The sequence below is a fragment of the Musa acuminata genome, chromosome BXJ1-8, assembly GCF_036884655.1.
Source record: "Musa acuminata AAA Group cultivar baxijiao chromosome BXJ1-8, Cavendish_Baxijiao_AAA, whole genome shotgun sequence".
NCBI lineage: Eukaryota > Viridiplantae > Streptophyta > Magnoliopsida > Zingiberales > Musaceae > Musa > Musa acuminata.
In genome coordinates this window covers 41,282,841-41,300,273 of record NC_088334.1, presented here as the reverse complement: position 1 = coordinate 41,300,273, position 17,433 = coordinate 41,282,841, and the positions used below count along the sequence as shown (strand labels likewise).

The 17,433-nt window shown below is 37.9% G+C and overlaps 1 protein-coding gene across 1 annotated transcript; it reads left to right on the top strand.

The window, feature by feature from the left end:
* Window positions 1–6,594: 6,594 nt before the first annotated feature.
* LOC135587858 (xyloglucan endotransglucosylase/hydrolase protein 22-like) lies at window positions 6,595–8,143 on the top strand. Its single transcript, XM_065079673.1, has 3 exons — window positions 6,595–7,205; window positions 7,289–7,482; window positions 7,583–8,143. Exons 1-3 carry the CDS (start codon window positions 6,945–6,947, stop codon window positions 7,968–7,970), a joined length of 843 nt encoding a protein of 280 aa, XP_064935745.1. The 5' UTR covers window positions 6,595–6,944; the 3' UTR covers window positions 7,971–8,143.
* The last annotated feature ends 9,290 nt before the right edge of the window (window positions 8,144–17,433 follow it).

The window sequence follows — 17,433 nt, the reverse complement described above, 5'->3', positions numbered from 1 at the left end:
CCTTTTCACAAACAAAGTATTCTGTCTAAGAACCTTAAAAATTGTTTAAAGGTACTCAATATGCTCCTTAAGCATTTGCTATAAATGATGATATTGTCTAAATAGATGATCACAAACTTATCTAAATACTCCTTGAATAGTTGGTTTTGAGAGTATAGAATGTGACCGGAGTGTTGGTTAAGCTAAAGGGTTTCATCAAGAACTCGAATACTCCATACTTGGTCACACAAGTAGTCTTTACTTCATCGCCTTTAGTAGTACGTACTTTCCAATAACTCGATCGAAGGTCGAGTTTAGAAAAATACTCTATTTTACCTAGTTGGTCAAACAAGTATATGATAAGTGAGATGAGATACTTGTACTTTATTGTCACATTGTTTAGAACCTGATAGTCAATATATAATTGAAGGCTCTCTTTCTTTTATAAAAGAACTAGAGCTCTGAATAATTCTTTAAACTAGGATAAGATCACTACCTAATAGTATAGTTATGAGGTATGGTGGTCTCGTTGAAGGCTTCACTCCTGGCTTTAGCTTAATGTGATAATCCATTCCTTTACGTGGTGGTAGAGTTTTCAGTAACTCGAGTGGTATGACATCTATAAACTCCTTCAAAACATTCATCACCATTATAGGTTCTTGAATGACCTCCACGTCAAGTGACTCCAGTTTTACTATAGCCACGAAAGTTAATTAATCTTTTTATACCCCCCTTCTTGAGTTGTAATGTTGATATTTGTTGTGGATCCTTAGTTTCTCCTTCAGAAACTAGAACCATGCATGAATTGTCACCTCCCATTAGGCATAGGAAATTTAAGAATGACAATGACACTAACTTCGCTGCATGCATGAACTCCATTTCGAGAATCACTTGGATCCAATAGCACTATCATCATGTTTGTTCTTTCGCTCCACATCATGTTCTTGATGGGACCGTCTTTGCCAGCCTAGAGATCCACTTAGCCTTTGAGTTCACGGGCTTCATATAACTCGGGCTCTTCTCTAGGTTTAGCCTAAGTCATATTGCTTCTCGGTTAGCAATGAAATTGTGGATAGTGCCCGTGTGCATTATTGCATAAGTTGTTCAGTTGTTTAGCTTAATGTTCATGTACATTAGCTTGCTACTTCTTGCTTTCTATGGCTTCATCTTCATATTCTCTCCCACTTGACCTCGTAACGCATTCAACAAATGCATTACTCCCATTTGGAGTCCTTGTGACTCCTCTGTTGGGAAATCTTGGGGGCGACATCACATGCGCAGCGGAAGAACAAGAAAACAAAATCCCTGATTCCTAAAGAGATGTTCGTCGTCGTGCGAAGATTGGTGCGCAAAATCCGCGAAACTTAAAATTGCGTATAGAGTAGATTGTGTTACCTAGGAAGATCGTATATCCCTGCTTTCTTGCAGATCCTTATGAGAGGGTGGAAGAGGTCAAGCATCCTCCTCTCTAGCGGTGATCCACACAGCAGGGCTGTGACGACGCTCCTCAAAACTCCAGGCCTGCTCTGAGGTGGAGAGGGGGAGGAGAATAGGAGAGGCAAGCAAAGGTTCTAGCCTATGAGGCTCTGAATCCCTCCTATTTATAGAGGTCCCCTGTCAAACCCTAATGGGTCCTCCCCTAGTGGGTATTGGATCTGCATCCAATAAGACAAGGGCTCCGTTGGATATGTCATATCCGAACTTCTACTCATCGCAATGCCTACCATATGTGTGTGACCCTCTAGGCCCAATATCGAGCTGGCCGTGAGTCATACTTGTCAGAACTCCTTCTAACTCAGTGAATTATTATCTCTGTAATAATTCACTCGACTCATCGACTACGGACGTACTAGGCCACTACGCCGTAGTCCCCAGACGATACAGGGGAATCCAATCTATTGGACCTGTCTGTCCTCAGTTACCGTGTACCTATAGTCTCTCATCCATCTAATATCCCAGAGACCATATATCAAGCATGGTGCTGTCAGACCTATACGGTTTCTACTCGAGTCTCGCTCTAATCGGATTCTCCCAAAGAACTCTTTCTCTCTCAACCCGAATGACCCTCGCTAGGGATTTGTCTGAGCAAGAACACATGAGATATTCCTATCATGACGTCGAAAGCGGATAATCCTCTATCGACACTCAATAGCCCTCGTAACGTCGACTACCACTCCCAATGACCAACTGTACTAGATCTAGGACAGCTAAACCTATAAGTCTGGTATCAAAGAGTGGAGCACTCATACAGGACATCCTTGGTGTCTCAAGTCTAAAGACCAGATACACCACTAGGACTATGGAATCACTGTATGACAATAAGGCATCATCAACCATCCAGCATTCCGTAAGCGGATCAATCAGTGAACTCATTTTCCAATGAGCACCTGTACTGTATCCCTAGTGTCCCTACATGAGCAACTATGAGACCAGCTGTATCCATCATATGGACGGGTATACAGCATACCAATCTATCCGGTTATCACAATGTCCCTCTCGAGTAACCTATGACCGAGATTATTTAGGATCTGTGTTTAAAGGTGAATCGATCTCATTATCGTGATCTCATCACTATCCGATTCCCATTACACAAATCCAAGGACATCACAATATATATATACATATATGCAATAGTTATAAAGTGATATATACCAAAATATAATAAGAAAAAAGATTCTGTATCAAGTCACACATGTCATTACTCACGTGATTGGCTTGCTGGGCACCTATGACTAGCATCCTCTTCGTCACTATTAGATTCTAAACTACTCTAATAAGGGTGACAACCTTGTCCTTGTCCAATTTGGGGGGTGAATTGATATTGTTAATGCCTTGAGTTTTTACTTTTGTGGGCACTCCCTCACTATATGAAGTTTTCTGCATGAGAAGTATTTAATAGGTTTTGAGGCCTTATATTTTGAGCTTGGCCTTATGTAGAAACTAATTTTTTTTGGCTCACTTTCAGACTCCTTCCCCCAATAATACTTGAATATGCAGTTTCTCAAAGATTGTTTTTTCTTTCTTTAGTCTTCTGACGAAACAAAGTCAACGAGTCTTTTCACAACTACATTTGCCCTGATCACATCGATGACATCCCTTCGATGCAATTCTTGTTATGCCCACAACTTCAAGTCATTAAGGAAGATGAATAGCTTATCCTTTTCAGATATGTTTTGTGTGTTCAACATCAATGTAGAAAATTACTTTATAGAGTCCTGAATGAAAGTACTTTGGTAGAGCTGTCTCAACTTTCTTCTTGTGATGAATTCCATGTTCTCAGATAAGAACTGATTTCTCAACTCCTGCCTTAAGTCCTCCCATATGTCCACCCAACAGGTGACCTTAGGTTTTGTGGTGGAGTAATATGGCTATTGCTCCCTCCTAGGTTAAGAGCCCTCTTGAGCAATGTAAATCTTGATGTGAGTTCTACACAACTTTATATAGGTGTTGCTTGGAGTTTTTGGTGTCTTCTATTAATCGATTGACTAGGGACTCGACCTTATTGATCTGCGATTCTACTTTCTCTTGTGAGTTATTTACCCTAAGAAGCCTTCGTTAGCCTCAGTAGAGTTCTTCTAGACTCACTTTAAGAACGTCAAGGTAGGTTTCCGTAGTTGTAAATCTCTCCTTATGACTTCTTTTCCTAATTGGTGTTCTGAATTGCGCTTCATCTATTCATAGAGAATAGCCAACTTCTCGCTCGTCTTGTTTATTGTCATGCTCCTCTTAAGTAGCTCTAATAGCTTGAGAGCAAGTTTACACTTGCAACCCACCTGCAATTACTTGCGGTAATAGTCCGGCTTGCCCCATTTTGCTTGATTCGCCATGATACTTTGTCATGGCAAAATTATGAAACTTTTGATATTTGCTTAAATTGCTTACCTGTTCTCATACTACAATATTATAGACTTAGCTGAAATTGCCTAAATCATGAGACACCTTTGTGACAATATCACGGACTTAGTTGGAATTGCCTAAGTCGTGAGGTACATTTGTGCTAATATCACGGACTTAACTGAGATTACCTTAGTCGTGAGACACCCTTACGTTATCTGTCCATAAAGGACCAACCTAGTGGCAACCTCACTCAAGTCCCGAAGGACCTATAAAAGAGTAAATTAATTAGTTCAAAAGCGAGTGATAAACAAGTCTCAACATCACGCGAAGAGGACAACTTTATAAGTAATTTCATAAACACTCAATGTGTAAGAGAGAAAAGATAGAAAGAAGAAAATACGAACTTTAAAAGACAAACGAATAATCGTAAATCTATAAATGACTACTCACTATGTGCTAGATGCGATAGCAAGTTCTTGTAGACTGAACATAAGAACTTGTGAATTTAATCCCAATACCACCTCAAACTCTTATCCAACCTTGTACCACTTAGGAGGTTCCAAGGTACTAATATGATTGATGTTTTGCATCGCACTATAACCTACAGAAATAAGCCATGATACACGAAAACTAGATCATTTTAGGGTAATTTTGTATATCTGGCGAGTAGTCGCTCTATAGTGTTGCAAACTATTCATGCTCATAATTTTTAATTAAAATATATAAAAATAAGATAAAATATACTACCAAATATATGTATAAACAATAAATGATTCATTGATTAATATACTCACAAAACCTCTCAAATTTAAAATATTTTAATAACTTCAAAAAAATTTGACATGCTAAAGCAAACAAGTTTATTATATCAAGAGATAAAATACTTCACACATCTCTTATATAAGAAAGATTTATATTGAATATAATAAATATAATATATACATAGGACTATATAAATATCATGAGACATAAAAGATATATTTTTAAAAAAATTATAATAAATTTATTTTGAGTAAAATAATAAAAATACTTTGTCTGATACCTTTTATCTTTTCTTCTTATCTATTTCAACAGTTTTTCCCTGTTGAGTTTCTCACCGAAGAAATTGATACAGTAGTGATATGAGCTCGTACATGTATGATAATTATAGGTCTTTGGCTTTTCTTTTCTTGAATACTACTACTGCTACTACTTGCGTTTTTTCTGCTCTTCATGTTGTTGGCAAGTGAAGTTGACAGATCGGTAGTGGAAGGTCAGTTGTCAGCCACCGGAAACCATGGCCGTCGGTGGATTGTTCGTTCTCCTGTTGATAGCAGCCCATACTAGCAAGCACTAGCTGTAGATAGACATGGGTTTTCTAACACTTAAATTGTAATGAATATTGAAACCTGTCTTTTGCTATCTTATTTATTCTTCATATGTTGACTGCTCTCTAACTTCTTCAGTTTAGTATATAGTATAGTAGGATTAAGATAATATCGATAGGAGAAATATTTATCCCGATATCAACAAAGAAGAACGGATCTCAACCAATAAATACTAGTCTCATAAGCTGAACCACAATAAAAAATCATAAGGAATATACAATATCATTAAATATTCTCTTGGGTCAAATTTATCTTAAGACTACTGTTACAAATATCGTCAAACACCCCATCTCATCTAGAACTTCCCAAGTCACTTTCTCGATCACATCCAGCTCCTCACACACATGATTTCGGATTAATTCGAACATCACCAGCATCCATCTCAACAAGTGTAGATTAGCAAATGTTGGATCAGTTTCGTGTGTTGGCAACAACATCTTAATGCAACTTAAATATGTTTTGTAGTTCCTGTTAGTATATCAATTCTTTGTGATTAGCCATGGAATATGGTTGAACAGTACCTGTCACATCTTGAATGCTTGGGATCACTTGGGCTAGCCAACCCCTAACCTACTTGTCATTTCTTGATGTCTATGTTGGCCATGGATGCTTCTTAACAGGTAATTTGTATCTCTTGAATGCTTGCTATCACTAAACATAGCCACCCACTGACCTACCTGTCATTTGTTGAAATATCATTGACACTGGATTATCCGATGTCTTAAATCTTCAAATCAGTTCAAACAAGTTGTCCAAACTTTGTAAGATATAAATATTTTGTGACAGTTAACTAATTTTTCATGATTCATCAGACAAGTTGCATCACAAATGAAAATATCATCCATGAAAACAGTGATGACTGCATGAGACTTCACTTAAAATAGTTAACAAAATAAATAAATTATTGTGTGACAACTTATCAATCTAATATCAATGGTTCATCTTCTTTTCAGCTCAGATTTACATGCAGATGGAACAGATTCCATACTTGCTAGAGGTCACTCTTGTTTCCATCATAATTTGGATGATAGCCATGTCCACTTCATTATGGTACGATGTCACACTCAACTATACTTAATCCAGAGGAATCTATCACCTTCTCTTCAGTCTTCTGAAGGATTTTTAGGAACCACAGGAGAGCAAAAGCCCCGTGAATGTCTCAGATAAGGTCTACGTTTCACGAACACTAAACATACATATCTGCCTCCTCAAATGAAAGGGATTTAGATGAGAGACAAAGGTTGACAGCCCAGCAGTAGCTGTAGGCACTGAGAACACCACCAGTTCCCAACCATGCACGCTTCCTCGCTTGTCCAGTTTTGGTTGGCCATCCAATCTTGAAGCTTGACGTCGTACCTGCCACATCGGATAACTCTCAACTCTCTTCTCATGCATTACTGCATTCCTTGGTCAAACTTTGGAAGCTCTAAGTTGGATGTGTGTACACGAGTCTTCGATGGGAGTTTGCACGCACAAATGCTTCGGAGTTGTTGCCAATGATTCCAAAGATTTAACAGGAAGACACTGTGATCCATGTTTATCACGTAACTATGTGAAAAGGATGAGAGTGAGCAGAGATATTCCTGTTTGCATCACCAATTATGCAAGCTCAGAAAGAAAACGATGGTAGCCGAACCATGCAAACACCTCTCTCAGCCCATGCATATCTTCTCCACACACTATATATACCTCCTACTTCTCCTTACTCCCGGCCACAAGACTCACTGTTGTGTTGCCTCATCATACTTTCTACTCTGAGACATGGGGAGACTGGTTCTATTTCGAGCTTGGTTCCTCGCGGCCCTCGTCGCCGCCGCGTCGGCTAACTTCTTATCGGACGTGGAGATAACCTGGGGAGACGGTAGGGGGAAGATACTGGAGAGTGGCAACCTTCTCCAGCTCACCCTCGACAGGGCCTCCGGCTCGGGATTCCAGTCCAAGCAAGAGTACTTATTCGGGAGGTTCGACATGAAGATGAAGCTGGTGCCGGGGAACTCCGCCGGCACCGTCACTACCTATTACGTAATCCATCTCTCTCCCACAGCCGACGATGGTACAGTTGTCTCTGTTTCATGTGTGCTCAAGGTTGATTCTTGTGTGTGCAGTTGTCGTCGCTGGGGCCAACGCACGACGAGATCGACTTCGAGTTCCTGGGGAACGTCAGCGGGGAGCCGTACGTCCTCCACACCAACGTGTACTCGCAGGGGAAGGGTGACAAGGAGCAGCAGTTCTACCTCTGGTTCGATCCCAGGCTGGCTTTCCACACCTACTCCATCCTGTGGAACCCTCAGCAGATAGTGTTGAGTACCGCGACACTTGAGATTTAGTACACGAAAGCTATGGATCATCAGCTCTCATATATGGCCATGGCTGATGCTTTGGTCTGCAACCGTCTGCAGGTTCTATGTGGATGGGACGCCCATAAGAGTGTTCAGGAACAGCGAAAGCTTGGGGGTGCCCTACCCAAAGAGCCAGGCCATGCGCCTCTACGCCAGCTTGTGGGACGGCGACGACTGGGCCACCAGGGGCGGCCTGGTGAAGACGGACTGGAGCCAGGCGCCGTTCGTGGCGTCCTACCAGGGCTACGCCGCCGACGCCTGCGTGTCGTCCGCCGGCCGGCCGTCGTGCTCGCCGTCGAGGGGGAACTGGTGGGACCAGGGCCTGGACTCCGGCGCACTTCAGAAGCTGAAGTGGGTGAGGGACAACTACATGATCTACGACTACTGCCGCGACACCAAACGCTTCCCCCAGGGGTTTCCTCCCGAGTGCTCCTCTCCACGCAACTGATGCCTGCGACAACCAGTTTGCTTGCTTGCTGGTTTGCACATCTCGCATTTGTTTGATGAAGGAAGATGACACCCGTGCATTCATACATATATCAATCATGTACTAAAATAATCTGCTGCTTATGTAAGTAACAGATAGTATAATATGTACGGCTAGTTGTATTTCTTGCTGTATTTTGAATCATTGGTTCAAAAAATCAACATGTAATTGTCAGGGCAAGGTAGATATGTGGTGAAGAAGAGGACAGATGCATGGAGGAGCCTCCGTGATACTAAATTGTGAGAAAGAGAAGGAAAAGGACTCGTTTAAGTGAAGTGATAAAAGAAGGAAAAGGAATCGTTTAATTGAAGTGATAAAAGAAGAAAATGATGTGAGAACAAGATAGAAATCATCAACAAGTACAACATTTAGTGTTCTAAATCGATAGGAATGGCCAAGTGTGAGAACCTTGCAATTCAAAGATTAATCTCTTGTGGATGTCTTTGTGGTTTTCTGTGACATTGGGTGGAACAGAGGTGCAGCAGGAGTACCGTTGATCCCCCCTATGAGATGCGTACCACTACCACATATGTGGTGTGGATCGTCGAGGGGCTTCACGCCACACAGGTAGTGAAACAGAGGATCTGAACAGAGGAGCAGCTAATCTGCAGTTGCAGCACAAGCAGAAAAGTAACTGGGCGCCTCATTCCTCGAAGATAAATCCTCTGGAAATTAATAATATATTTTACATAGTAAACCTTATGTCAATCTATTGTCCATAATAAAAAATAATTAAAGAATGGACATCATCAATCAATTGTATCAAACATATAACCTCCGTATGCTAGAAACATGAGATAAAGACTTCTGCCCCTCTCTCCCTCGAATATTTAGAGAAAAAGTCAAAGGAAAATTATTGGAGACAATTAGGGGTAGCCTCATTGCAGAATATTTCATGTAATATTTTACCTCTTTATGGTTAGGTATAAAAATTTATCTTCAATAAAATGAAAATTGAGAATCATTTTTGACCACTTACGTCCACACTCATCTATCTTAGATTACTAATTTTGAAGTCATAGGGATTGAGTCAAGAAACCTCTCTCGACCTCTATAGGTGGCACCTTAGGAGCTAGATATTTCCACCTAATAAACACTTTGGACAACCTTATGTATATGAGTCTAAACTAGGTTTGGTTAATCAGGACCTCTACGATATCTTCTTGTAATATTTTTGGCGTTAGAAGGAGTACTTGATGTTGTAGAAATGTTCGCTTGTCAAACTTCTCAATGAACACTCAAGTGAAGAGATTTTGCCCCAGATCTATAATACTTTAACCCAAAAGGACAATAGCTGCCCTTTCCACATATAGGTATATTTACCTTAGCATAAACGCTGATGTGATGTTGGCATATATTCGATAACCTAGGTCTCTCACCCCTAGGGATGACCCTAAGCCAACTACTTGTCCCTGTTGTCCCTGCTGAGGTGTTCTTAAATCTCACTCAGCAAGTGCAGATGCTAATAGGTATAATACAAACCATCACTCCGTGTTTATCCCAATTAGCCTAACAAACGGTGCCACTAGCTTAGTCATGGTCCCTGACTCAATCACCGCTAGCACTTGTCGAGGTTCCCTGACCTAATGCGGTACTAACATCCCATGAGAGAGCACTCGATCTCCAATCATGGAATTTAGTGAACCACACCACCACTATACCATGCTTGAATCCGATGCCTAGTTAGTGGTGAATTTTTGTGGATCCAATTGTGATAGATAAACTGACATTTGAAGGAGATATGATTAGTGCTTTAATAATTAAAGGGGAAAGTGATGGCTGATCCCACCTTGAGTTGGTTGTCGACCACCTAGAAAATCTAAGTGGAACCAATTTCAATGAACTTTCGTCTCATATCCTTAGAGGCTTTCAATGGTAGTGCCAACCCAATAGACTATATTGCAGCTTTCTGTAACAAAATATTATTATATGATACTTTGAACATCCTAATGTGCTGCACCTCTCCGACCATATTAAGAGACCCAACATGAGAATGGTACACCCCACTTGAAACCATTTTTCATCAATTCTTTTACTCAACTTGCGAGAGAGTTCAAACTTTTCTTCCTTGGGAGAATCTCCTCGCGGCCTTTAATAACAACACTCCTCAAACTCAAGCAGGGGAGGAAGAGACACTCATAGACTTTATCGCTTAGTTCACGAATGAGATCTACGGTGTGGTAAATACCCATCTATCACTCATAATATAAACATTTATGATGAGGCTCAAGTCATCTCGTCTCTTTGGTTATTGATAGAGAGACCACCAACAACTATACCTAAGGTATTTCAAATAGCCAATCAATATAAAATCATTGAAGTAATAGTTTCAAGCAAGTGTGAGGAGTAGTATACGAGACAAAAGCAAAAGCAGCTACAATCAGCCTTGACCTTGAGCTCGTTGTGGTAGAGGAGAAATGAATAACCTAAGTTATTTCGCCTAAGGTCTAAGCTGACCTCTCTAAATATGACTAGAAGTGAAGTTTTTCGACAGATAAAAGAGAAGAAACTCTTAAAAGACTCTTATCTAATAAAGACTCCATTAGCGAAAAGAGACAAGTCTAAGTATTGTTATTCCAATGGGATATGATTATGATATGGAAGATTATTGTAATTTGAAAGAGCATATTGATGAGCTCATATGTTGGGGACACCTCGGGTGATTCATTAGCTTCGAGAACCCTCACCTCGACCTTAGGGGTTGATGAAGAGGCAAATTGATATCATCATTGGTAGACCTGCTTGGGGGGAGGCATAGCTCCTCGGGTCATAAGAGTTGTGCCCAAGCTACCACCAAAAAATGCTTAAGGACGAACGATGACCTAGGGATAACCTTCAAGGAGGAAGAGATAAAGTATCTCAATATGAATTATGATGATACCTTAGTGGTTTCTATGAGAATTAAAGAAGGAAGAGGTAGAGTATCTCAACTTGAATTATGATTATGCATTGGTGATTTCTATGAGGATGATTAATGCTCAAGTAAAGAGGATCATAATTAACATAGGTAGCTCTACTGAAATTCTTTACTTTGATACTTTCTAAAAACTTAGGCTACCAACTAACGATCTTACCTCTATAACTTATTTGTTGATGAGATTTATTAGCAACTCTATCTCTCCTTTTGGAATTGTAAACCAGCACATCACATTCGAAGACGAGCCTTGCTACAAAGCATTATTGGCTAAGTTCATGGTGGTGGATATCCCCTTGACGTATAATACGATTATAGGTCGATTCGTACTAAATAAATTAAGGATGGTGGTGTTGACCTATCACATGATAATGAGGTTCCCGATGAGGGCCAACATTAGAGAGTTAAGAAGCAACCCAAGGGAGTTATAGTAGTGTTACCTAATGGCGATCTCTCTACCAAAGAAGGCTCAATTTGAGATGCCACCTATAGACCTTTGAGACTTCGCCAACTTTATCTCACATCCTAAACTAATGGAGCCACTGATTAAAGTGCCCATAGATAAAGCCCAACCTGATCGAACTATTAAGGTCAAGGCAACACCTCTCGAAGAAAGATGGGTGCAACTCATTAACTTTCTTCGAGAGAATGCTAAGGTCTTTGTGTGGTCACCAAAAGATATGCTGCGAATCAACCCTAACGTAACTTTACATCACTTGAACATTTCTTCTAAGGCATGATCAATAAAGGCCTCACAAGTTTTCTCTTGATCACTAGTAGACAATTAGTAAAGAGGTAGATAAGCTAATAAAGTAAAATTTATTATCAAGGTGTAGTATCCTAATGGCTCACCAACCTTGTACTTGTTAAAAATTCTAGTGAAAATTAGAAGATGTGTATTGACTCTACTAATCTCAATAAGGCATGCCCAAAGGATAGCTATCACCTCTCTTGAAATGATCAATTGGTTGATGCTATCTTGGGTTATAAGCTTCTCACCTGTATAGATGCATTCTCAAGATATAACCAAATTAGAACGACATTGGAGAATTCGGAGCATACTTCCTTCATTACAGATTGAGACATTTACTGCTATTGAGTCATATATTTTGAGTTAAAAAATATATGAGCAATATACTCGAGGATAGTAAATAAGATGTTCAAACATTAGATCGAAAGAAATTTTAAAGCTTATGTGGATAACATGATAGTGGAAAACAAAATGATCAACTCCCATCTAGTGAATTTGGTCAAGACCTTTCTTATAACAATCTGGGGATAGTTGTCTATATTTCTTTTGGGTATTAAAGAACCTAAAAGATATTTTATGGATTGAGGAGTTCATAGGTATTTGAAAGTTGAAAGACCACCTCCCCTAATTATCACATCTCACTTCCTCTAAAACTCTAAGCCTCTATCTCATAACCACTGGCCTAGATATCAATTCGATGTTGGTAAGAAATAACACAAGAGTTCAAAAGCCCACCTACTATATCAATCACATTTTGAGCGGACTCGAGAAGTGATACTCCCTATTAAGAGGCTTGCATTTGCACTAGTCTTTACGATAGGGAATCTTCACCCCTATTTTCAAGCACATGTTATACATGTGATTATAGACCAACTACTCAAATAGGTTCTCTCTTAGTTTGATATATTGGGTTAGCTATTGTGATAGTTAGTAGAGTTTGGTGAGTTCGACATCCGATATGTTTTGAGGATTGACATAAACGTTGACAATCACACCCCACATGTATAGACACTAATCGTGGATGGTTCCGCCACCTTAGGTGGAGATAGTGTTGGAAAATCTGGGATAATATCATATATACAGTAGAAGAATAGAAACAAAAATCCTATATTTCTATAGAAAAATAGTCTCTTGTTGTCATATAAATATTAGTGCGTAAAAACCCACGAAACCAAAAAACTATGCGTATAAGAAAGTTGTGTTACCTAGAGAGATCGTATATCCCTGAATTCTTATAGATCTATGAGAGAAAATTAAGGAGGTCAACTATCATCCTCTTTAGTGGTGATCCACATGGTAGGGGCTACGAAGATGCTCCTTAAATCGCTTCTCAAATCTCCCTACTACACGCACTTCACAATTAAGAAGGGGTCAACTATTCTTGTTATCCACACACCCCAAGCAGGTTTGCTAGTTGAGGAGGAGAGGGAGAGAGCAGAATAGAAGCTGGCAACCAAAAGAGGTCTAACCTATGGCCCTTAGTTCTCTCATATTTATAAAAGCCTCATATCAACTTAACCTTAATGGATCCTATCCTATTGGGCACTAGATCTCCATCCAACTACCCAATATCCAATAATAAGGGGTTTATTGGATATCCAATAAGATAAAGGCTCCAGTGAATATCTTATATCTCAACTTTTACTCGTCGTAACACCTACTATATGTGTGTAACTCTCTTGGCTCAATATCAATCTGGTCGTGAGTCATATATATTAGAACTCTTTCTAGCTTGGTGAATTATTATCTCTATAATAATTCACTCAACTCATCGACTACAAACGTACTAGACCACTACATTATAATCCCTAGATGATACAAGAGAATCCAATCCATTAGACCTATTTGTCCTTAGTTACCATATATCTATAGTCCCTCATCCATCTAATATCTCAAAGATCATATACCGAGTAAGGTACTATCAAGTCATATGATTTCTACTCAAGTCTTGCTCTAATCGGATTCTTTCGGAGAACGCTTTATCTCTCAATCTGAATAATCTTAGTCGAAGTTTGCCTGAGTAAGAACACGTGAGATATTCCTCTTATAACACTAAGAGATGATGATCCTCTATTGATACTTAATTATCCTCGTAAGGTTTGTTGTCACTCCCGATGACCAGTTGTGCTAGATTTAAAACTTCTAGGTTTATAAAGCCGATATCAAAGAGTGGAGTACCCATACAGTACATCTTTGGTATTTCAAATCTAAAGACTAGATACACTACTGGGATGACGGAAGCACTGTCTGACAATGATGTATCATCAACTATCTAGCATTACGTGAGTAGATTAATCAGTGAACTTATTCTCTAATGAACACTTGTACTATATTCTTAGTATCCCCATGTGAGCAACTATAAGACCAGTTGCCTCCATTATATAAACGGGTATATAGCACACTAGTCTATCCGGTTATCTCAATGTCCCTCTCGGGTAACCTATGACCAAGATTATTTAGGGCTTGTGTTTAAACGTAAATCAGTCTCATTATCATGATTTTATTATGATCTAATTTCCATTGCACATATCCATGGACATTATAATATATATAATAGGTAATATAAAGTAAAAAAATATCAAATTTATAATAAACAAAAAAAGTGTGTATCATGTTACACGTGTCATCACTCACATGATTGGCTTGTAAGGTACCTATGACTAGCAATCTCCTACTTGACTTAAAACCAATCACCTACGTATCTAATCCCTATTAGACCCTTATGACTCTTTGATACATGAGAGGTATAATATGTTCCATTGACACTTTGATATAATAGAAAGTAAGTGAATCCTAATTCATATTTTTTAATAGGTGTAATCTATCCCGTTGAACATGGGAGGATGTATGATAGAGTGTCTCTCTTGATTGCTTAAAAATAACATTTATTCTATCTTGGGTGTTAAACAAATGAGAGAACATTGCTTTCATACAAATTGTTAAGATCTCAATGATACTAAGAGAGGGGTTGAATTAGTTTAATAATATTTTTAGTCAATTTTAAATCTTAATTAAAAATTTAACATGTTTTGGAAACTTGATTGATCATATTAATGTTACGAGTAAAGATAATAAAACTAAGTCATAAGTAAATAGGCAAACTATTTTATAGTGGATTGATCTTCCCGACTTATGTCTACTCCCAATTTCTCTTCCCTCGAGGTCATCGATTTTCACTATTAATCTTATTTATAATGGGCAAAGATCAACTACCCTTGTTATAACTCTCTTTTTTCAAGCTATGAAGATAAACTTTACACTATCTTTCTACATAAGTGTTAGGACCGAAATTGACACAGTTCATGTTCAATAAAAATTGATATCAGAAAAGAGTTTAACTTGAAAGTACATTCGTAAGCATAGTAGAGTAAGAAATCAGTTTGCAATATAAACGAAAAGCATAAAGTAAATGTAAACCAAATTTATAGTGGTTTGATCATTGAAACTTGCGTCCACTCCCGATTCGTTCTCCGTTGAGGCCATCGACGTCTACTAACGATCTTTTTTCATTGGGCATAGACCAACTACCCTCTTATAACTCTATTCTCCTTTTGACAGGCTTAGAAGAGAACCTTTTTATAAAGTTTCCCTCACACTCTTCCTTAAAATAGTCTCTAAACTTTAGGAGGAGGGATTCTACACTTTACAAGGGTTTACAACTTTAGAATCATAGAGTTTTGTTCTCACTTTTATGCTCTTCCTAAGTAAAAATCTGTGGGGTATTTATAGACCTCAAATAGCTTCAAAAATAAAAGCCAAAATTTAAATCATTGAGATTTCGAGATACTAGCGGTACCACGATTTGTGCTGGGTTATACCATCGCCTACAGCACTGACACTAGATGGTACCATTGCCTGACATAGTCTCGGAGATTATGATTTGGAGATCGAGCATTTAGTGGTTCCACCGCTTGGACTGACGGTGCCACTGCTTGACCCAACTTTTGGGTCATTGAATGAGCCTCCAAATGAGCCCAAATTAGTCCCAATTTAGGCTCAATTGGCCCCTGATTGAGTTGACCTAATTATATTTAAAATTAACTCAATTATAATCTAAACTACTTTTTATCTAAACTAATTATTATAAATGATGAATCATATGTTTGTCCAGCATGCCATTGGTTCATCCGGCGCTTCGTCCGACTCTTCGGCTCATCGTCCTCTCCTTCCACGTATTGCCCAATCAGCATATTGACCTCCTACAACATCCGATATTCTTAGGCAATATTTGATCCTTCTGGTTCGATGCTTGAACTCATGGCACGAAGCCTTCTACTAGCACATCGATCAATCTTCTAACATTATCCATTTCGGCCCAATAATTAATTCTTCCCGCTTTAATCAATTTATCTCTCCTTGATCGAAGCTACTCCTGCATCACTTAAATGCATATTAGATCATAACTTTATCAATTGATTTCGTTATCAAATTTTGAAATTCAACATTCTCCCTCTTTTTTATGATGACAACTAATTGATGATGAAGTTTAACTAAACTTTCCCTATCAATATGTCATATTGATATAAACTTTTGAAATCATAAAATCATGACTATTTTATCATTGCATACATCATAAATATTAAAAGAACCAATTAATCACATTGCATGCATCTTAAAATCATAAGTATTTCATGTATAATTATAATTTCAAAATATCAAAGTATATCATGCATGATCTTCATCATAACTTCTCATTGTATACATCATTATAATATCATGAGTATTTCATGTATAATTTCATATCATCATCATAACTTCTCTCCCTTTGTCATCAACAAAAAGGAGAAAAGTACAACTAATAAATTTTTGAAATATGTAAACTAGTAAGATAGCAAGTTTTGATCATGCAAGCTTATAAGTTTTTGAAATATAAAAATTAACAAAATTTTTGCTTCTCTTGAGATGTGCAAGGTAGCATGTTTGCTTTTCTTTATGATATTCAAGCTAGCAAGTTTTTGAAAAAGAATGCAAGATAGTAAATAGCAAGTTTTATATCATTTTAGAACATGCAAGCTAGCAAGTTTTAGAGATGTACAAGTTTAGTAATTCTTGGCTTCTTGAGATAGGCAAGAGAGCATTTTTGCTCCTCTTGAGATTACAAGCTAGCAATTCTTGCTTCTCTTTTGAGATGAGCAAGTGAGCAAGATTTTTCTTTCTTTGCAAGCTATGAATTTTTATAAGTTTACAAGTTTTTGCTTCTTGAATTATACAAGCTAGCAAATCTTTCTCCTCCTTTGTCATTATCAAAATGAAGGAAAGAACACAATGGTGTAAATGTTTAAGTCATCACACGAAAAATATTAAGAAAAATCAATTTGGTACTAAGGTATACAATTCATGAATACAAAAGAATTATACATAATAAAAATTATGTCATAAAGATAATATCAAATATCATATGAATACCAAAAGATATGATTTAATTTGACAAATCTCCTCTTAAATAATAAAAAAAAAATCACAAAAGATCAATAGTAAAAGATCTTCAAAAGAAATTTTTAGTCATGAATTTCGAGAAATCAAGAAAAAATCATGATTCATTTGGATAAATATTCTCTTTAATAAAATGTAAGAATCATACAAGAATAAAGAGGAAGGAGTCTTGATTCATACAAAAAAAATCTCAAGTTATAATTCCGAGAATTCAATATTATGATATAGATAAAACTCATTCAAATTCAAATTATCAAATCATCAAAATTACTAAGAGATTCAAAATGACATAAATAGATTCATTAATCTCTTATTGAAAACTCGAT